Here is a 22,161-nt window from a genome sequence, read left to right on the forward strand (position 1 = left end):
CAGAAAGTTGAACCCACACTAAAAACAGAAGAACTGGGTGGACCTCAGCCTCCTGCAGACACCTAGCGGGTTGCTCGGTTCTGTGTTTTAGAGGAGGGGTCAGGAAAGGGGGTGGGCACAAGTGAGCACATAGAGCTGAGGTTATGGAGCCTTGTCACAGCATTTCCCAGCACACGAGGCCGGCCTCTGGGCCCAGTCATCATAGTTAGCTGACAGTAGGTAAACGGGCCTTATGTTAGCGTGTCTTTAGCTGTGTTCTGCCCCTAACCGCTGTTGAACCACCTTCGTGACATTCCCCAGAACTACCTGTCGACTGCTGGAGAAGTTTCACCTGGATTTACAAGCATCCTTGTAGTTAAATAGAATACTGAATGGGGCTGGGTTGGGGTAGAGTAGCCCAGAACATGCATGGTCTGGGTTCAAAAAAATAACTTTTAAAAACATGGAAATGCTCATGACACTGTCATTTAGAACGAAAAGAACTCTGTGCCCTTTTCTTTAACATTGCAAACATTAAAAGTGACATTTTCACTTCATTTATTTATTTATTCATTATTCACTTATTCACTTTTTTAGTGTGCTGAGAGGGGGGTGCTATGCCATTGTGTGTGGGTGGAGGTCAGAGGGCAGCACTTAGACCTCAGTTCTCTCTTTCTGCTCTGTGAGTCCGGGGACTGAACTCGGTTCCTCAGACTTGATGACAGGCCACCTTCCGCCATTGAGCCACTTTGCCAGCCTCCAAAGAGAATTATTTTAGAGTGTGGCATTGACCTCAAAGGTGACAGGAGGAAAATGAGCAAGAGGCAATTTAAGACATTAAGGAGGAAAAAGGAAATTTATATACAGAATGCGTTTTTATGTTTTCTAAATGAACAAAATTTTAGTTTCTTGCTATCCAGTTTTAGCCTGAGCCCCTTTTTCCTGAGCGATTGTGAGGTGAACTCTTGCAGTGAGGAACACTCACACATTGCAGCTCAGCAGTCTTCACATGAGGAAGGATTCTGTGTCATTCCCATACAGGCGTATAGAGGTTTGTAGGAAAGAAAAATTATCTGGAGAGCATCCTCTCTCTCTCCTTCTCCCTCTCTCCCTCTCTCCATCTCTCCCTCTCCCCCACCCCCCTCTCTGTATGCGTTTTAAATTAGGACTAACAATGTCCCCTGCAGAAGGCCCCAGCCCACACCAGGAGCCTTCACAATGCCTCACCTATTGCAGGTTACACGCAAAGACCCTGAGCCCCAACCCTCTGACTCCTGATTTCTCTTCCGGCAGGTTTTCTGGGGTCACTGTATCAATGCCTTGGTCCACTCCCTCATCCTCTTCTGGGTTCCTATGAAAGCGCTGGAGCATGGTAGGTAGTCCCTTTATTTATTTATTTATTTATTTATTTATTTATTTATTATATGTAAGTACACTGTAGTTGTCTTCAGACACACCAGGAGAGGGTGTCAGATCTCATTATGGATGGTTGTGCTGTGTGGTTGCTGGGATTTGAACTCAGGGCCTTCAGAAGAGCCATCAGTGCTCTTAACTGCTGAGCCATCTCTCCAGCCTAGGTAGTCCCTTCATGATGTCAGCATCAGCAAGGTTAGCCACCTGCAAGGCCAGTATGTACACCATTCTCCCCAGTGTGTGCAACATGAGAATGAAGACTGGGAACACAGACCTGCCCCACAACAAGAGCTTGTTTCCAGTTCCAGCATGCAAGTCCTATGCGTCCTGCCTTTTCTTTGAAATTATAAGATAAACACTAGGACCTCCATGCTCAGTTCATGATAACTGAGTCTCCAACCTTGAGGGAACATTTATGTCTCTTGCCCATGAGTTTAAAATCCTCAGTTACTTAATTAAGCTTTTGCTTCAAGTCTCTGGTGTCTGTGTGCACAGTCACTCGGGTATTATAAATCTAATGCCATTCCATGTTTTCTGAGGGCTTTTCCTTGACACACACTTTTAAAGTCACATACTCCAGGTTGGCCTTACTCCTGCTGCACAAGGACAGCCTGTGTTAGTTCACACTTTTTGATGAAAACAATCTTAGATAGGGTTTTACTGCTGTGAACAGATACCATGACCAAGGCAACTCTTATAATGACAACTTTTAATTGACTTAGCTTCGGAGGTTCAGTCCATTATCATCAAGGTGGGGCATGACAGTGTCCAGGCAAGCATGGTGTAGGAGGAGCTGAGAGTTATAGATCTTCATCTGAAGGCAGATAAGAGAAGACTGGCTTCCAGGCAGCTAGGACAAAAGTATTAAAATCTAAACCCGCAGTGACACACCTACTCCAACAAGGCCACACAGTCCCTGAGCAAAGAATATAAAAATCATCACATCCACTCCCTGGCTCCCATTGGCTTGTTCAATCACATGAGTCTATGGGCCGTACCTAAACACAGCATACGGCAAAATACATTTCGTCCAACTTACAAAGTCCCCAGCAGTCTCAACAATGTTAAAAGTCCAAAGTTCAAAGTCTCTTCTGGGATTCATCCAATCAATCTCCAAAGCAAGATAGGAAACCAGCTGGGCAAACTCCAAACTTGCATCTCCATGTCTGATGTCAAAGTCAGATCTCCACTCCTTTTTCATCTTTGTTGACTGCAACAAAGTTCTTTCTCCTGGGCTGGTTCCACTCCCTGTTTGCAGCTTTCCTCGGCAGGTATCCCATGGCTCTGGAATCATCTTGAGGCCTCCAAGTCAATTTCAGCTTCACTGCTTCTTATTCCAATGTATAGGACCCACACATGATCTTCTGGGCTCCTCCAAAGGGCTTGTGTCACCTCTCCAGCTCTACCTTCTGAAGCTTTGATTGACTCTATTCCTGGAGGAGTGACCCACACATTCATTCCAGATGGGTCTGTGCCCTTTGTCATCCTGCTTGGATTAAGCCGTTGTAGCTTCCCATTGACTTTAATTAGTAATGGTGATACTAAAAGATACCCTAAAGGATCTCCTGCACTCCAGACATAATCCTTCTTACCTCCATTGTGGAGAGGCAATCCAATTTCCCCATGGTAATCTGGATCTATCACCCCTCCTAACACTGTTATTCCTTTCTTAGAATGTTGGGTTAAGGATATTAGAAGCCCAAAATGACCAGGGGAAAGTCTGAGTTTCCAGTTTAATAGAATGTTTGTTGTGGCTCCTGGCAGAAGCATTTCACACTCTGGAACCAGAACTTAAGGTTGTGGGGACAGGAAGCAAAAACTTTCCCAGTTTTTGGGTCACTAGAAGTGATAGTAAATGGAACTATTCCCTTTTCTATCCCTTGATTCCTGGAACCATGGGTCCTGACTGTGGGAGATATTTTGTATTTTTATTTTTTCTCATATATTTTGTATTTTATTCTTTCTCAGCTTGCTCCTTTTCTTTCAAACACTCTTCATAAGAGTGAACTTTAGTAACTACACAACAGAATTTATACCAGGCTGGCTTTTTTGAGACTTCCTTTTTCAAAGCAAGCAATTTAAATCTCTTCACTATTTGCACAATTTCAAAAAGCATTGCTACAGTTTGCCTGGATTCCAGCATTCAAATCGTTCATTCCCCAAATGTGGCCCATGCTTCAAAGTTGACATGTATACACTTTTAGTAGATGTCAACAAGTGAATTTACAGTTTTGTTTTATCTCTTCCACTCAGTGCCACTGTTTGCCTAACAGACAAGTATCAGGACACGGGGATTCATTCCCATTTGTTGTCACAGCATCCTCATCATCTGTCTCATTTAGCATAAGAGTTTTCTGTTAGCAGTGTTGCAAGCAGCCTATAAGCTGAAGTGTTGGAGGGAAATAAATGACAGATATTAGGTACATTGGCATAGAGGCCACCTTTGTTCCTCTTGATCTAACAAGTTGAATGGCTGTTTTTGAACTCACTTGTAAAGTTTCCTACTTAGTTGGATGCAGAAAGAAGCCCATATGCATTCATGTTTTCATGACTTGAGAAGCACTGTGCTAGAGTTCATGGGTGGAAGATAAATGTAGGGGCCAACAAGATGCCCCAGCAGAAAAAGGCGCCATCAGGCTGCAGTCCCATGAACCCACATGGGAGAAGAAGAAAACTGACTCCCACCATTTTCACTCTGACCTCTGTATGCTGTGGGGCACATTCCACATACACACAGAATGGATAATAGATGTAATTTTACAAAATAAAGATAAATGTACAATGTAGGCTGGAGGTCTTACCTTTTGAATTTATACTCTAGTGAGGAGAGTTAGATTCAAGCATGGAAAATTCTAGAACATAGTAGAAATAACTATCTCAAGTAAATAGAACATAATTGAGCACAGCGCTCAAGAATCCATGGCATGTGGGTTATTACTACCTTTAAGGGGGCCATACCTAGGCTTGAACAGACAGACAGACACGCATGCATGCGCACGCACACACACACACACACACACACATTCTATACCAGCAGTTTATGTTCTTACCATATTCTGTGTTTCCCTATAATACAGTCATAACTTGTTCATAAGCAAAATCTTAAGGCATAACTCTCCTACCCCAAGCTGGAATGTGTCTTCTTGCATATCTGTCTGTGTGCTCCATTTTATTTGGTAGCATGTCAATGGTAAAAATCCAGAAAGTAATATAATATCCTAAATACAGGTGAACCTTTTTTCTCCCTCTCCTTCTCTCCTTCCTTCCTTCCTTCTCTCCTTCCTCCTTCTTTCTCTCCTTCCTCCTTCCTTCTTTCCTTCTTCCTTCCTTCCTTCTTTCCTTCCTTACTTCCTTCTTTCACCTATAACTCCAGCTCTAGGACATCTGATTTACTGACTTCCTTGGGCACCTGCACTCCAATATACAAAACCATACAGATATACACATATATACATGATTAAGATATAATTGTAGTAGTAGTGACAATAGTAATAATAACAAATCTTTAAAAAGTTAAGAAAGATGCAAACACTGTCTCCAAGAGCACAGGAGCATAGCAGCAGTTGACACAAGCCAGGGTGCTTTTCAAAGCTAAGCGCCCCTCCTAGCACAGGGACCTTTGGACCCTCCCTCCTCGGCTACCTCCAGAATTCATTTCTCAGCCTCAGTCCTATTTATAGTCCTAAAGAACCTTTGCTTGATGAGGACTAAGGTCTCTAGAGTGGCTTAGCATATCTATAAGCTACCACGTGGATTATGTCACAAAAATCAGTGAATTTTATCCTAAAATCCTCTCCCAACCATTGGTGGCAAAGGACTCAAGCACCACTTACCAGCCTGGTTCGTTTGTGCCAAGGCAACATGATCTAGGGAGGAAACAGTCTTGAGAAGGTGTGGGCAGGTCATTCATTTTCCGCAGTGTTTCCAAGGATTTTTCCTTTGCTTATTTTTGCATGGTTTTGGACAGACTTTCAAAGCAGCCAGTCTTGTTGATGAAGTTTGTGATGATTCATTCCAAGTTTCAAAATAAAGTTTTCCTCTCAAACAAATCAGTAAGTCAGATTTCTCTCAACTGTCCCACCATCAATCTCCCAACTTGATTTACCTAAAGCCCCCACCCTTTGATCTGAAAATTACTGTCGGATAAGATCATGGCCGGCACCAGAGCCTTGTTGACTGCTCCCAGACTTCTCCTGGCATTTCTAGTCGACGCAGTTGAGCAGGCCTCCTTGAAGTAGAATGTGGTTATTGGCAAAAGAACATAAAATTAATTTTGATTTGAAATGTTTTTTTCAGATTTTCCTTGATGACATTTATGGGGGAAGAAATGGGAGAAAGGGAATATACTTCCCAGAAGCAAAAGTTTCCTCTAAAATATTTGTGCTGCTTAGGTTTGTTGTTGTTGTTGTTGTTGTTTGTTGAGTCTATTACAGACTTTGGAAACAGCTACATGCTCTTTTGGAGACTCCGTTTATAAAAAATTGGGGAAGGACGGGAACAGTCAGCCAAGATCATCTCAGAATACAGGTGACAGCCACGTGCTTTCTTCTGTGTGAGGGCCGCACATAAGACCCTCCACCCGTTCACCTGAGTGCCGGTCTTTCCTAGGCACATAAAGGGTGTCATCAGGCTTTGATCTCATCTGTTATTTACTGATATGGCTACCCATGGGTTTCTTTAACAGAAGGACAACTTTCCAGAGCCCTCTTGTGCTTAGAGAGGACTGCCAACATAAACTAAGGAAGTGGATTTGAGGCCAGGTACTTTGCTCTCCCACATGGGGGTCTCCAAGTGTGAGAACTTTCCCCCAGGGCAGTGATTTGTATGCCTGTGTACTGTACTGCACTGGGCGCCAGCAGTAGTGAGGATTCATACCACAGGCTCCCCCAAGGGCACAGCCCACCCCACCCCATCCCCACCCCCACCCCCACCCCACCCCCACCCCCACCCCCACCCCCACCCCCTCACCTTCCACACTAGCAGGGGAGGATCATAAGGGTTGTTTGTTCCTGAAGGGATCTCTCACTTCTGCTCATAACTGATTGGCAAGATTTCGTTGGGGCTCCATCCAGGTACCAGAGGCTGGAGACTATCCATCACCTGTACACCCAGAGATAAGAAACACTGATATTTGGCGTCACCATCACGTTTGCTGTCTCTCATTTTTACTTCCCTTTTAAGTCTATTTTTAGTAAACACAAGAGGGGAAAGATATTGAAATTTGAGCTCTGTGTCCTTAACTTCATCCAGCTGAGATGACAGGAACAAGAAGAAAACCCAAAGGCTTATGTAACCAGGAACTGAGTCCAGCACCGTTGTGAATGTAATTATAATCGCTAACACTTGTATAAACCCTTCTTTTTAGAGAGTGCTTCCAACATTTCAGACCACTCCTTACAAAGAAGGGGAAGAAAATGAATGTTCTCTTTAGGAATATGTAGCTGGAGGCAGAAATAATGGTTCTGGCGACAGTGATAGTGAAACCATGTCCACAGGTTCGGGTCTGAAAGTTTATTTGTAAATCTAGTTATCTGGATCCTGGACAATATCTCTGCTCTGGATATAATCCTGGGAGTATCAAGCTGTCTGTAGCCCCTCTGAGCCCCTGGAGTCTGAAGAGGCTCAGACGCTTGCACAGGGCTGGTGGCTAGGCTGAGAGTCTGGAGTCTGCTCTGCTCTGAAATTGTTCTGCTGGAAGTTTCCAAGCAGAGGGACGAGAAGGCAGCAGGGACTTGGCATCGCTTCGACCAGCATTTCTTGGCAACTGTTCTTATGGCAAGAGAAGAGGCCAGTGTTGCTGACTGCTTCCTAATGCCTTCTGCAGGACAAGATGCCTGGTGGCTGTCGCTTTAGCTGTCCCTGGGTTCTTGCTCAATTGGAAATACACATATACATCTCACATCTGGTTTCATGATTACCGCATCGTATCTTCTTTAGCCACACAGCCCCGTGCTATGACATTTTGCCGTTTGTCAAAGCCACTCCTGAATATCCGCTGTGGTTTGGCTGGGTAATGATGTGGTGTTTTTAATGAACATTTAATTGCAACTGCGTCTTTGTGAAATACCATCAGCCTCGCCCTTTGGAATATTCTAAAGAAGTTCCCTGAGTGTTCTGTCTGTTCAGAAAATGAGACATGCTTTTTTTATAAATCGTGGCTTTCCCCACAACTATTTTCAAAAAAATTTGCATACAACATTTTGGGGACCATTACTACTAAGTAACAGCCGGGTAACTTTGGTCCAGTTGTCTGCAGAAGTCTGCTTCTGTGGCAACTGTGCCTCCAAGACCTCATCCGTCTAAGCCTACATTAAGTTGGTTCCCTGAATGCAACGTAGAGATGCAAACGATGTGTGTCTGGAACAACAGACCCCAAGCTGCTTGGGTCCTGCTCCTCTCCAGACTCTCTATGTCTCAGCGAGGCCTGCTCTCCAGGACAGCTCTCCTCCCTTGTGTTTGGCCTGAGCACCATCATGGCAGTGGGTCTGCTACAGACCATTCTATTTGTGACTCAACGGTGTCAACCCAAACACATAGGAAGTTGACTTTTTAAATTCATCCCATGGAAATTACCCAGTCAGCTTTAGGGAAAGATAATGAATGCTCTCTTTTTCCCAGATTAATCCTCCCTCCTCTTCAGGTCAGTCTTCTTCCTCTGGTCAGTCCTCTATCTCTCTGGTGAGTCCTCCCCGAACCCTCTGGTTAGTCTTCCATCCTCTCTGAAGTTCGTCTTCCCTCCTCCCTTTCTCAGATCAGCTCTTCCTGTCTCTCAGGTCAGTCCTTCCTCCTCTCGGACCATTTCTTCCTGTTTATTTTGTATGTATGCATAAAATGTGGAATGTATTCTAAGTCCTCTGTACTAAAAAGATGCTTTGCATCTTTTAAATCTCTTTTAGTCCATGAATCAGCCTATGTTGGAAATACTGGTACTGAAAGAGATTCCGAGTTGAGTGTGGTTTGCACACTTGTGATTCAGACGCTAGTGAGTCTGAGACTAGAGGCTTTTAAGTGTCATGGCAGCAAGGCTGCAGCAGTACCGTCTCTCTAAACCAAAGCAAAACAATGACTGAGGGTATAACTCCGTGGGGAGCACTTGCCTGGTATGTGTGAGGCCCTGGGTTCTGTCACCAGCACCATAGATAAAGGAAGCCAAACAGTTGTCAGGCCAGATGTGGTAGTGTATGTCAGTAACCCCAGCATTTGGAATTGTGCTGACAACAAAGGCTGCCAGGCCTTCCCTGCAGGCTTTGATTCTCTGCGTAGGCATTTACTCCATCTTGCTCTCCCACCTGGCCAGAGCTTTTTGTAGATTTCCCCAGGGCTTAGTGTGGATGGGCTATCCAGGCTCAAGAACACCGCTCATCTTATCCGCTCTTTGCTTGTGAATCACAGGATGGGTAGACTGGGAAATCCTGTCTGATGGAAAGTGAGCTGAGACGCTCCTCCCCGCCACCAAATGCATGGGCTGATTTAACAGCTAAGAGCATCTTAGACTGCTTACCCAAAGGGAAACTTTAGGGGTCACTTCAGTCATTGTTGCCGCATCTTCTTTATTCTCCATCTCTGACATGAAACCTCTGTATCAGAATTGAGGCTTGTAGGACCCAGCCTTGAATCTAAAAAAGATTCTCTGACTAGACCTGGGTAAGAGAGCTGGGCACACCAGAGTCTCCTAACTCTCCTGACCAGGATTTGTCCCCTAAGCTAATTCCTTCTCTTGCCTCATACTCCAAATCTCTTCTCTTGTGTACAGGCATGCTTCATGCTGGCCATTCCTGTCATGAACTGAAACCCCTGCTGGAGGTCCTCACGTGTTCCTCCCCCAGCCAGTCTTCCTGGGCCAAAGGACCAGGCTGCTATTCTCCATCCCAAGTCAGTGATGCCACGTAGTGAAAAGTGCTAACTCCCCATCCAGTACCATGGATCCTTGTAGCCAGTGCTGCAGGAGGAGGGAGTCAGCCCAGCTAGCTTCGTACCACTGTTAGGGTCTCACCATACAGGAGTTAGGAACTGAGTTGAGCTGGAGGATTAAGCCACAGTATGAGCCCAAGGTCTGTTCCCCATAGCACATGTTCTCTCTGGCAAGGAGGTCTTCCCTGGGACTCTACCAGTTTCTGTCACTTCCTAGCACCTCTGACATGGCCATTCTGGCCCTGGACTTCAGGAAGGTAGAGACAGTGTATGTGTGTGCTGCCCAGTACATCAGCTACTAGCCACACACAGCCACTGAGCATGTGATAGGTGGCCAGTGTGACTAAGGGACCAAATGGTCATAGCAGCTTCATCATTATATAATTGCATCTCTGTTTGCACTGCATGCACCCATTTCAAGGTTCAATTCCGGTTACGCAAACACCAAGTCATCGTTAACTTTCCAATGTTTCATCGCCCCCCAAAAGCTGCCACTCACCTCTTCCCCCCCCCCCCCTTAAGCCCTCTCGGCTCCTGAACCTACTGCTTTGCACCATGTCTGTGTTGAGCCACCTGCTCTGGACATTTTATATAAACAGAAGCATACAACATACAGCTTTTTGAGCCTAACTTTTTTCTCTTCTCATAAGTTCATCCATGTTGGGGCATGTCCCTGTACTTCATCTCTTGTTATTTCTGAATAATGCTCTGTTGTACTGATGCGCATCTCACCGAGTGATGGACATGGATTTGTTCATTCAGCAGCTGATGGACATCTGTGTTATGAATAGGCTACTGTGGACAGCAGATAATGGCGCTCATTGTTTTAGGCTCCGTGGGCACTTGTGAATGGTGCAGCTATGAGCATCCATGTATAGGCTTTTGTGTTTCGCTCACAGTTTCATTTTTCTTGGGAATTGCTGGGTCCTGTAATAGATGTGCGCAATCTTTTTTTAGGAAGTGCCAACAGTTTGCCTGAAATGTCTTCACAGTTTATTTGGTTTCCGGCTGTGTGTGACCAGTTACAAGTGCGTGCCCTCTCACTGAGTGGGTGTGAACTGATTCTTCAAGCAGTTTTGAGATGGTCTCCTTTATGACCAATCATGTTGGGCTTCTCTGAATCCCTGTTAGCCATTTGTACATCTTCTCTGCTAAGTATGTCTACTAAGGTCCTTTGGCCATCTTTATATTGAGAAGTTTTACGTTGTTGGATTCTTCCCATGTCCTAGACACAAGTTTCTCTCCATTCTTCTGTTCTTTCCCACTTTGCTGGTGGTGTTTTCTGAAGTGTAAAAGTCTCTAGTGTTGTTCAAGTCCAATCAGTCCTCAGATTGTCACCAGGCCTCCGTTGCCTTTTCTTGAGATCCTAAATCTGAAATTGAAGAGATAGGTCTCTCTCATTTATTCTAAAGGCTGTATTTTAGGGTCTCTATGATCATGATTTGCTCATTTTATATTGTGATAATATGTATAGAGATAAAAGAGATAAACTCACTGGTTTTAATCATTTCACTACTCAGAGCCTGCTGTTGTGGCTGTTTGCAATGTTTCATTGCCTCCGACTTTTAATCAGTTAAGCAATAGTATGCTCTCTTTTCCCTCCCAAGCAGCTAGGATTTTTTTCTTTTCTTTCTTTCTTTTTCTTTAAGATTTATTTATTTAATGTTACTGTTTCTATCTGCATGTACACCTGCATGTCAGAAGAGGGCATCAGATCACATTACAGATGGTTGTGAGACGCCATGTGGGTGCTGGGAATTGAACTCGGAACCTTTGGAAGAGCAGCCAATGACTGCTTTTAACCAGTGGGCCATCTCTCCAGCCCCTGGGGTTTCTTTTTTGAACCAACCTGTTTTTCAGTTTAACTGAAAAGAGCCAGAGTGCTGCAGTGGTGGACAGCTCTGTTGTCACCAACATCACCCACCTGCACGATTGGCCTGCTGCTGTTCCTGTCACATCCCATTTCTGTTTGCCTGGCAGCTGCACTGTTCCTGGGAGAATATTAGAAACTATTTCATCAAAGGCTTCACATCCTCCAATAGTCCTCAGTCATGATTACCACAGAAGCGTAGACTCTTTGGTACAGTCCGCCTCTATTGGCCTCTGGCTGTTTCTTGTCCCCCTGAGTCTCTAGCCAGACTGGTCTTCTTAAAGGACTTTAAGTGCACCAAGTACTGTTTTAGAATTTTGAGCAAGTTTTCCTCTTTTCATAAGCCCATTTTTTTTGATACTCATTGAACTAAGCCCTCTCTGTCATTCTAGTATGTTCACCTGTCACCTCTTTAACTAAAATAATGACCTCTGGTCACTGTGCATCCAGATAGTCTACTTTACATTTCTTCATGGCTGACTGTACCTCAGTTTGTTCACTTGATATGTCCTGTTCCCCCACTGCCGTCCAAACTCCACGGAGACAGGAGCCTTCTCTTCCTGAGCATGGAGTAGATTTGAGTACACAAAAGATCGAGCTTACTCCTTTGATGGCCATGATCTTTGTTAGACTCAAATAAACAATCCCTGACTAATCTTTGTCTTTAAAGTGCTGTGTCTACTGTTAGAATGACCTCGGACCCAGTTACTGGAAGTAGACTCTCTCAGTTTAGACTGGCTGTTTGTAGAGACAGGATGAATGTCCCTGCCTTGGGTCTGGAAGCATTTTCTAGCTCAGAGATTTTGGACTGTGGAATATCAGCATATATTTCACTCACTGAATATTCCTAATTCAAACCCTAAAAGGCGTCCAGGAGATTCTGAAGCACTTCAGACCTCGGGTTTTCAGAGGAGGCATGCACAGCCCACACATCAGTTTGTTGTCTTACTGAAACTAATTTAGCTGCTCCCTTTTAAACTTTAAAACTTTGAAAGCTTTAAACCGGGGTTTCCTACACCTTCACATGTCCCTTTACCACTCGCTCTCTCCAAGTCTCCAGAGAGTTCGTTTTATGTCTGTGGTGGAGTCTCTTTCCGATCTCCTAGTCCAGCCCCCAGCAGCAGCCACAGAACTTCCGTGCTGTAGGTGCCACACTGTGTCTCATCTTCCTCTGGTCACAGGCTTAACTTCTCAGGGCCAGGAGCAAAGTTATGCCCTAGAGCTGCGAACACTACCAGAGTCCACCTAGGACTCAACTTGATCATCACACCATCTTATGAAAGTAGACAGAGTCTTCGACAGGTTAGATGAGTAAGCCCGCCCAAATACGCATAGATAGCAGCAACTGTGCTGGAAACGCAAACCCAGCCATCCCTACAACCCAGCTCGGGGACCCCAGATCTGCACCTGAGTATGAAAGAGGGACCCTTACTCAGGAAGCCATCCCTGACTTTAAAATAGTTTTTGCACTCTTAGGATCAGAGTCATATTTCCACAGGGTGGGTCTTACCGAGCAGAGTCACTCTGCCATTGAGGCTGCTAGGGAACTTACAGGGCCACCCACGGAAAGAGAGAAACATGAAGATGGAACTTAAAAGTCCCAGTTATGCTTCGAAACACCTCTCACTGGGTCGCTTTTGCTCCCAGAAGCTCATGTGGTTTCAAAGGAGCATAAGAGTAATGAGTATCTCGCCAAGGAGATTCAGTCACTTGGCACTAACTGTGATGCAGTAACAGCCCTGAATTAGCAAAAAGTAAAAGAGAAAAACTAAGAAGTTTCTAGTGCTGAGGCGCTTGCTCAGACCGGTCCTTGCTGCTTGTTTTCCAGCCAGACAAAAAGAAACTTTGATCTTAGAGAAATATAAGTCCAATGCAAATCAAGCATTGGTTTGGTTTGAAAATCTGATTTTGTTTTTACTCATTTGGCTTAAAAATAAGATGAAAAACAGTATCATTTTTTTAATGTTCTTAAACATAAAAATGAAACAAAAAATATGAAAACAAAAACAAAAACAAAACTTGCACTGTAGCCTTCTGGAAGCTAACAGTGGTTTCTTTGTTTTCCAGATACTCCGCTCACCAGCGGTCACGCCACAGACTATTTGTTTGTTGGAAATATTGTTTACACGGTAAGTTTAGCTCCGTTGAGCCATTCGTAAAGGGCACACATGTGGGTTATAACTCCCCAGATATGTGCCGCTTTCCACATTAGCATGAGTGACTCCATGTCTTTATGGGCTGTGGATTCCTTGAAGTTAAAGGCTGATGGAGGAATGCTTGCGTCATACCAAATGCTTCTCTCTCTCTTTTTTTTCCCCACAGTATGTTGTGGTTACAGTTTGTTTGAAAGCTGGTTTGGAGACGACAGCTTGGACAAAAGTGAGTTTTCTTTGGAATTATTTCTTTCACTGTGATAGTTGTGTGCAGTGACCTCCATTTAATCCTTGAGGAAACAGTAGACACTCTACAGTTATCTTATTTCAAATTTTGCAAGTAAAAAAAAAGTTTTTCATCTTTATAAAGACCAATTTGGGATTCAGCCACACCTACTGCTTCATTTGCTTGACTCCTAATGTGACTTAAAGCTATTGACTGGGGGTTAGGGAGAGAGGAGGTGGGCCAGGGAGGAGGAGAGGGAATGCAGACGGAAAAATCGGGAAATGTAGTATTAACACATGACTTTACTCTGACATTCCTGTGTTGTCTCTCATCCTTTGTCTGTGTTCTCAGATAAAGAGGGTACACCGTGACACATACAGTTAGGTCATTTTATTTCCTCCTAAAGTTTCACAGTTTGAATCTTTAAAGCCCACTGTGAAACTATTGCTCATGATTAAAGAATATTAATTAGGTAGCTAGCCCAGGTTTGCCTTATTGGCATCCTATTTCCAATTCGGTTCTTCGGAGATGGGATCACAATCACCCTTCACCTTCACCGCACCACTCTGCCACAGGGTAACTGGCTCAGTTACCTGGCTTCCTGCCCTGATAAGCAATTGGGGTAGGAGGCAAAGTCAGCATGGAGCCCTGGAGTCTGTTCACAGATGATGGTGGTGATTCCAGGAGGTAGGAACAGTGCCTTAGCCTGGAGCATTGCAGGAAGCTGTGGTGAGCGCTGGGATACGGAAGTGCTTGTTCAAAAACAGAACCCAAAAGGCAGAGCTTGCCGAAGGGCTGGATCGTAGGTTGTAAAGAGAAAAGTCACAGATCCTATTAAGAGCACAAAAGAGAAAGACCAACAACTTAAAGGGGTTTAAGATACCCCTCTGGTCTCACAGAAGTGAAGGATAGAATTTAGGTTCCTAGAGCAATGGGCGAGCCGGGGGTGCAGGATACATCACTTAATGTTCTGGAGGAAGTGGGCTGACAGTACTGAGGACTCACTAGTTGTACCTTTCAATGCACTGTAAGAGGATTTCAAATGGTCCCCACATGGAGAAATTATATGTTTTGTAAATGTGGGTACACCAGTTACCTGATCTGATCATTACATGTATTGGAATATCACACTGTACCTATCAATGTGAGCAATTGTATGTGGGTTTTTGAAACTGTTAAATACTATATTTTAAGTTCTTAAAAGAGGTACTGCCCATCCCAAGTTGTTTTTGAAACAGTATCTGCAATAAGTAGGACAGATGTTGTCTCTAAATGACACGTAAGACTATTCTGTCTGTCTGCCCGGCAATGGCTGAACCCTTGTTCTACAAAGCAAACACTTGAGATAACCCAGAGGGGAGGATGGTGGCTGAGACGTGGATTTTAGAGGGACAATGAGGCTCAAAGCACTTTCATCTTCAGGCTAGTTTAAGTCACTGATAATTTGAATTCATCATTAAAACTTCTAAGACAAGGAACAAGACAGAGTTCTCCAGTCACTAGGACATCCCGAGTTTCTTTCCATCAAGAAAGGGACTTGGATGTGGGATGAGGGGTGGGCAACATCGTGGCTGGAGAGTACCCCCTTCTGAGGCCAGCAGGGGCTCTGTCTGAGCATTCATTTCTCCACAGTTCAGTCACCTGGCCGTGTGGGGAAGCATGCTCATCTGGCTGGTGTTTTTCGGCGTCTATTCCACCATCTGGCCGACCATCCCCATCGCTCCTGACATGAAAGGACAGGTCAGTACTGGGAACCGTGTGTGCATCTCCACTGTGGTTGTGCATGTGTGAGTGACTCAGCTTTCTGTGGTGTGTGACGGTGAACTTCGGTGAAGGCTTTTGTAATCTCTTTGCATCAAAACTTACCAGTAGAGGAACCAATTAGAACAGCTAGAAGAAAGAGGTTGTCTCGTCCACAGAAGTAGTATGAGAAATGTAAATACCATGAAAGATTTTACCTAAGTCCTCTGACTTACAGTGTGCCCACATGCCTGTAGTTCTGTGCTGATGTCCACAGCACTGTTTGTGGGCCTCGGAAGACAGGTGTCCGAGGGTTTGAAGCAGTCTTGAGCAAGGTTCCTGTTGATTACAAGTTCAGTAAGTATATAATTAACTGCTTAATTGGTAACTGGTCACTTGTAAACTATCACACTAGTAACTGTAGTAACCAAATAATTGGTGCGCCAGAATCTCTCTTCGTTCATCTCTTCAATTCAGTGAAAGATACTGAGATTAGAGCCCTTATGATAGTTTGATATTTGTGTTTACATTATTATGCCCTGTTGTCTAACATTGAGCCCCTAACAATGGCCAATTAGGCCATAGAAGGCAAGATGAAATTGACCAACTGTGTATCGGTGTCTTTTATCTGAGGATTCAAGGGAAGCTGGGTGGGGCTGGTAGCACTTCCCCTGGCAAAGTCGGTAGAGCATAAAACTATACTCTACAGTAGAACTCTGTCTCATCGGGTATGCAGGAAAGGGATTGGGTATGGCCTAAAGCACCAAACTTAATAAGTTCACAAGTGCAACTGTGTGAGTCCACCCCATAAACCCATGCTGCCTTGCACATCGTCAGAATTCTCCGAATGGCCACAGGAAGACGCCCCAAGCCCTAGTCTTTAGGAGCTCTATGAAGCTCACTAGCTGGGCTCATCCCCCTTTGTAAAACGCGGCACCATTGTGTTAGCACTTGAGGTCCATTCTCTATGCCGTGTTTCCTTCCCAGAGAGCTAGAAACCCAGTCTCCAGCTCTGCCTTGGCATCTCTCTGGACCTAGGTCTCAATTATCTGTGAAATTGTCCTTGTCTCTAATACTGGACACCTGTTATAGGGCAAGGCTTCCTGAGTTGTAGGATGCTTACAGTGCTGGAAACAGGTGGAGCTAGGAAGAGGTTAGGTTAGGATCAGGATATGGCATCCCTGAGCAGTGGCTCTGCATCATTCTACAGAAATGAACACAGAGCCCTGGTCTACCTAAGTCTAGATGCGTGTCCAAGAACTATTGTTCGTGAGACAGCCCAGGGCTGTTATCACTTGTCTTTTACCTGGTAAGTCAGCCAGCCAATACCCCCAGTGCCCTGGTCCTCCTTGAACGCGAGTCAAGCATGTTGGCCCTGCTCTGCAGCAGTGGGCTTGCAGGACGTCTTCTGCCCCGCCCCCGCCCTGCATTACATCTCTAATTGCCATAAGGAAAGGAATCAAATGGCACACAAGTGCACAAGTGTCTAAATTAGAGGAGAGCCACAGCTGGCAAGATGGAGTTGGTGGGTTCCTGACTGACAGATAAAAGTGTCCCTTTCTAAATGCCTCCTCTCCTTGATTGCTCTAGCAAGCCCTACCCTGTGTATACTCACTTTAATAACTACAGTTCTAAAGTGGAGAACTGGGCCATTTGCCAATCCTCATTCCCATAACATGGCTGTCTTTCAAACTACGGAGGGGCTGAGTTCATCATGGAGCTATTAGGGCGCTCACAGCTCCCCTGAGCAAGGCCAAAGGTCATGCGTGTCATATGTTGGATGACAACAGTTCAGTCAACAAATGACAACATACATTTATAGACAGCCCCATGATATCCTATAGCCCAGTGACATCATATCATAGCCATCTCGGTGTGTGTAAATACTCTCCATGGGAAATGAGGGAATCGCCGTAGGATTCATTTCCCAGATGTCCCCTTCATTAAGTGACGCATGGCCATCCTTGAGGTGAGCTGTTCCCACCAACAGGGAGTCAAGAAGAGCGCCTATTAACACTCCCAGCACTTTTGTATGAAAACTTTATATTTTACTTAAACGGTGGCATTTTCTTCCTTTCTGTCAGTTGGTTTCAGCAGGAAGCAAATGGGTCTTTTTGAAACAACATAACTAGGTAAGACTAAGGTTTCTGCTTGACGTCAAGCAGAAGGACGGCTACGGTTTTCATCAAAGATCTGCTTAGCATCTATCGTCTTCTTCTGGGGTAGGATCCACATGAGGAAGAGTGAGAGAGTTCAAAGCCTGGCTTTCATGCCACGGCTTGAAGTAGCATCTCACCTGCTGCTGATTCAGCAGTCTCTTGATTCCCTGACAAGTGTCAAGGACTCTGTACCGGTGCTGAACAATCGTGACTATAGAAAGATCACCTGGGACTATCCCGACATCCCAGATGAAGCCTAGGAAGGACTCTCTCCAGTCATAGGAGGAACTGTGTCGACAGAGATGGCAGCTGGCTTCAGGCTGACCAGAGAGAGACGATTGCAAGCATGCCAAGCTACTCCCAAGAGCAAGGAGCATCCTAGGAAAAGGGTGTTTATAGAAATTAATATTTTAAGAATGCACCAGGAGGTGGAGGCACATGCCTTTAATCCCAGCAGTCCAGAGGAAGAAGCAGGTGGATCTCTGAATTCAAGGTCAGCCTGTTCTACATAGTGAGTCCCAGGACAATCAGGACTACACAGGGAAACCCTGTCTCAAAAAAAAAATTAAGAATGCTTCCAGTGATTTTCATAAATGATTCTTTGTAGTTGACTACACAGTGGGGTTTTGGCAAATGAACATTCTTTGAAGCTCTAAAAATTAAAGTAGTATCTAATAATGGCCAATGTTATCCCTCTCCACCCCCCCACCCAACCCAGAGCCAGAGAACAGATGTAGCAGCAAGCAGTCTGTCTATTCATAACATCTTCAGCCATTGAAAAGATACATTGTTTCTACTGAGCTTTTCCCCCACCAATGTAATTAAGTATTTCTTTGTCTAGTCTATTCCATTCGGGGTTTTTCTCATGGGGTTGAAGGCATGTCTTCCCTTGCAGGCACAGGGAAGAAAGGGCATAGAATGAAAGCTCTTTCCCACTGTCAGAGGCTCATCTTCCCTGTGACACCTTGTGATGTGACACAGACACGGAAAGCCCAGCAGCCACCCAGGAAGTCCCAGTGAGCATCTGTGAAATCAAAGAAGCCCACCTGAGCATTCTTTCTAAAGGCACAGCATTCCAAGGATTTTAAGGAATTCTTCCTTTTGCAAGAAGCACACTTAGCTTATAGTAAGTTAAGGACTTGGCTTGTGTCTGTCATGGTGAATGGCACGGCCCTGGGCTAGGAAGGATGGGCAAGCATGGTTTTTCCAGGGTACCAGAACCATGCTTGAGAAATTTCTCCATCACACCTTAAGTGCCCTAAAGTAGAACACAGCTAAGTCCCTTAGCTTTCCTCCACGCACCCAAAGGTCCCTGCTGGAGTGGGGCTTCCAGGGAAACTGGAAAGCGAGGATGTGCTGTGTTTGGATTTTCTTCAAGCAGTTCCCAGGGCTTCTGACTTCAGGGTTGTGTGAAGGGAGGCACCAAACTTAACCTTTGCTCTGAAGTCAGGAGACAGAGACCCTGCCCCAGTCAGAGCCACCTCCTGGGCACATCTCTTGACCTTCGGTGACTTCCTAATCAGCAAAGTCTAATAAGGTCATCCACACTAATCGCTCTGGAGATGGCCAATGGGAAGTCAGGAGCACACACGGTCTCCTTTTCTGGAAGGACAAATGAGTTTTGAATCTTCCTGCACAGAAATATTGCAACAATTTAAAACCCCAATACTTTTGGCCAAGGAATTTTAGAAATTCTAAGTGAATTTTCCTCACTGATAGCTGTCGGCTGCTTGCATTAGACTCATCCAGGTTAACAGACATTAAAATGGCCATTCCTCAAGATAATATGTGCATATAATTATGCATATATACACATGGAGAGAGAGAGAGAGTCAAGTCTCTCGGTATATAGGCTGAGTTTAAAGATCACTGCTCTAAAATATCCCATTGTAACATCTTAGCTCCTGCCAGATGCATGAGAGATGGTAGTCCACTGAAAATACCCACATTTGACCAAACTCTCATGGCAGGAATTGTGTGAGATGGACCAGGGAAGTCCCTCAAGGCAGTTCAGCTTTCCGAACAGGGAATTGGACCAAAGACATTACCGTGGCCTGCCATGGAAAAATACTCCTCACCAACGTTTTCCCCCTTTAAAGTTCATTTCATTGCTAATAAAAGAGGAGGGAAGGCCGTCTCACTTCAAAGCTTACAAACTGCTAACTCTGACTGCACTGCCAAACACCAGGCCCCTGACAGTTACTGGAATGGAGCAGGGTTTTTTTTCCCTCCCCCTAAATATGGGAATGGATGTATCTGTGAGCTTTCCAAACATACTTGGGAACAGAGTGCATGCCCACCGGGCCGAGTGCAAGCAGAGAGAGGGACAGTGCTGGCTGGTGTCACTGAGTCAGAGTGACCTGCAGTTCTTCTTCCCCAAGACACCGTCTCCCTGGACTGTATCGCCCACTTGGCTTCAGTCTGGGGTGCCCACGTGGGATGTTGGCAGGTTGCATGTGCTTCCCCAGGTAAGCTGAGAAAGCATGCCGGCCACCTCGCCCAGCCACCATCCTAAGGCTCCCCCAAGGATGCCAGGTGGGCATTGTCCTCCACCCTCCTTCATCTTCCCAAGGCATTTGCACAGTATGTGACTTCTTTGAGACACAGCCCCTTGGGAGTCATTTCTTCCCCTAGCTACAGGGGAGTGCTTAACTCCTCTCTAGTAGGAGCCAGCTCAGAAGCTCAAAGGAGGTGTTTGCTCCCTCACGAAGTCTCTCACGAAGTCCTCAAGAGCCAGTCACCTTCTCTTCAGAATGGTATGGATGCAGCTGTGGGCCTGAATCCCAAGTGCTCCTCAAACAGTAAAATATGGCCGTTTTCCCAGCCCATGGCACCAACCAGACACCGGTCTTTAGGTCACTGGAAGTATGTCCTTGAAGGGACAATGGGTTTCCAGCTCTTCTGCCTTCTTTTTATTCCTCCAAGTAGGAAGTGATTTTGTTCTCTCTCTCTCTCTCTCTCTCTCTCTCTCTCTCTGTGTGTGTGTGTGTGTATGTGTGTGTGTATGTGTGTGTATGTGTGTGTGTGTGTGTGTGTGTGTGTGTGTGTAGTTGGAGACCCTGTGAACATGCTTCTAATACTTGCTAGCCACAGTGCTGGAAGCTCATCCCTGTATCCTACCTACTTCTCAGTAGAACTTAGAAGCATTAGCATTGGTGTGATGATGAGCTGTGTCCAAAGGCTTCCTATTCCGTATGGATTCTGTCTGTGACTGCGGGACCTGAACTAAATTAACCTGTAACTAGAGACATTATTTATATTATTCATGCTTGTGGTACTTCTGAGCTTCCATTTTTGCCAGATATGCAGAGTCAAAGGTATAGAAAGACAGTGTGTACCTGGGGATAAATAGAGAAGCTAGAAAGAAGACATATGTGAATAACATTTAGTGGTGTTCATTCCTCGATTTCTAATTGTCAGACAGAGCACAGTTGCTCTTTTCTGGTGGGTTGGCTCCAGGACCCTCAAACTCCCCCAGTTTCTCTACCTCCTCCCATGGCAGTACCGTGGATACCTCCATGTTCCCTTCCTTTTTTTCCTGGGTTCTGGGAGTCATACTCGGGTCCTTCCACTTGTGCAGCGAGCACTTTTACTAAATGAGCCATCTCCCCAGGCCCTGCCCACACTTTCCTAAACCATTTTCATCTTACGGTTAAATGCACAGACATACAGCATGCGTATGTAGAGGTTTGACTGTGTACATTTCACGCAGATATACTGTATTATGTGATTACACACATAGTGAGTTAAACAGTTTGTTCATGAATCTGCAACTGTTTGGAGAGACTGAGGCTTAGAGAATCTGTGGCCAGACAGGGTTGGCATGGGGATTCCCACAGTCCCTTAGACTTCAGAGTCTGAGGCACAACCCTCTGTTCCTGCAGACAGCAGCAAGGATAATGATAAAGCCGGTATCTGCTAAATGTCAGTCAATCTGCCTTAAACGTTGCATTACAATTTATCAAAGTGACCTGCCCTACACTGAGATGGAGTCTTAAACACACAGGTATGAAATTTCAGGCAACAGACTTTTGGGGGTGGAGAAGGATATAATAGAAAGCACCAGATTTGGGGGACCAGCTTTCCCCTCCCCCAATGCACAGCTCTCTCTGATTGGACAATTCATTTAATTTTGGCCACTTCTTCAAGGGGGCTATGTGTTAGAAGTCTGGTGGCTTTGATTGTTCAGTTAGAAGTTTTGTGGTGGTACCTGCCATTCATTCATGCTAATTTTAAATATCTGTCAGCAAATTAAAGTGCATGTTGCATGGTGATTTTGTCTGTGTAATATCCATGCCCAGTGGTCACAGAGTCTGATTTATGTTATGTAGTTTGGGACTTTTCCTTTCACATAGCATGTGGAAATGTGTCTTTAGTGACAGTCATGTTCACGTTGCACAAAGAGGCCTACTTGTCTCACATCTTCAGAGGGGCAATGGCCCTGCCTGGTATCAGGTGACCCATGCATCAATTGCCCTTCCCAGAGCTGGTGGGAGTCAAAGGGAACAGGGAAGGCCACCAAGTCAACGATGTATACAAGAAAACATGACTTGGATAGGTTAGATGAGAAATAGGACTTGAAATGGAGGTATAAACTACTATTTAACCACGGCCAGGATGTGGCTGTTTAATATAAATAACAAAGCTTTTGTATGAACACCAAGGCAAAGCCAGTGACAGACCAATTCAGTGAACAGGATTCAAAGAGGT

At 45.0% G+C, this 22,161-nt stretch overlaps 1 protein-coding gene across 1 annotated transcript in view; it reads left to right on the forward strand.

The window, feature by feature from the left end:
• Positions 1 to 22,161, forward strand: part of Atp8a2 (ATPase phospholipid transporting 8A2) — a 427,564-nt gene that overhangs the window by 287,006 nt on the left and 118,397 nt on the right. The window contains exons 29-32 of the mRNA XM_052190506.1: positions 1,273 to 1,351; positions 13,241 to 13,302; positions 13,496 to 13,552; positions 15,185 to 15,292. Of these exons, the coding sequence (XP_052046466.1) occupies positions 1,273 to 1,351; positions 13,241 to 13,302; positions 13,496 to 13,552; positions 15,185 to 15,292 (306 nt within the window). The remainder of the gene's footprint in view (positions 1 to 1,272; positions 1,352 to 13,240; positions 13,303 to 13,495; positions 13,553 to 15,184; positions 15,293 to 22,161) is intronic.

Source organism: Apodemus sylvaticus, chromosome 8 (genome assembly GCF_947179515.1).
Source record: "Apodemus sylvaticus chromosome 8, mApoSyl1.1, whole genome shotgun sequence".
In the NCBI taxonomy this organism is placed as follows: Eukaryota; Metazoa; Chordata; class Mammalia; order Rodentia; family Muridae; genus Apodemus; species Apodemus sylvaticus.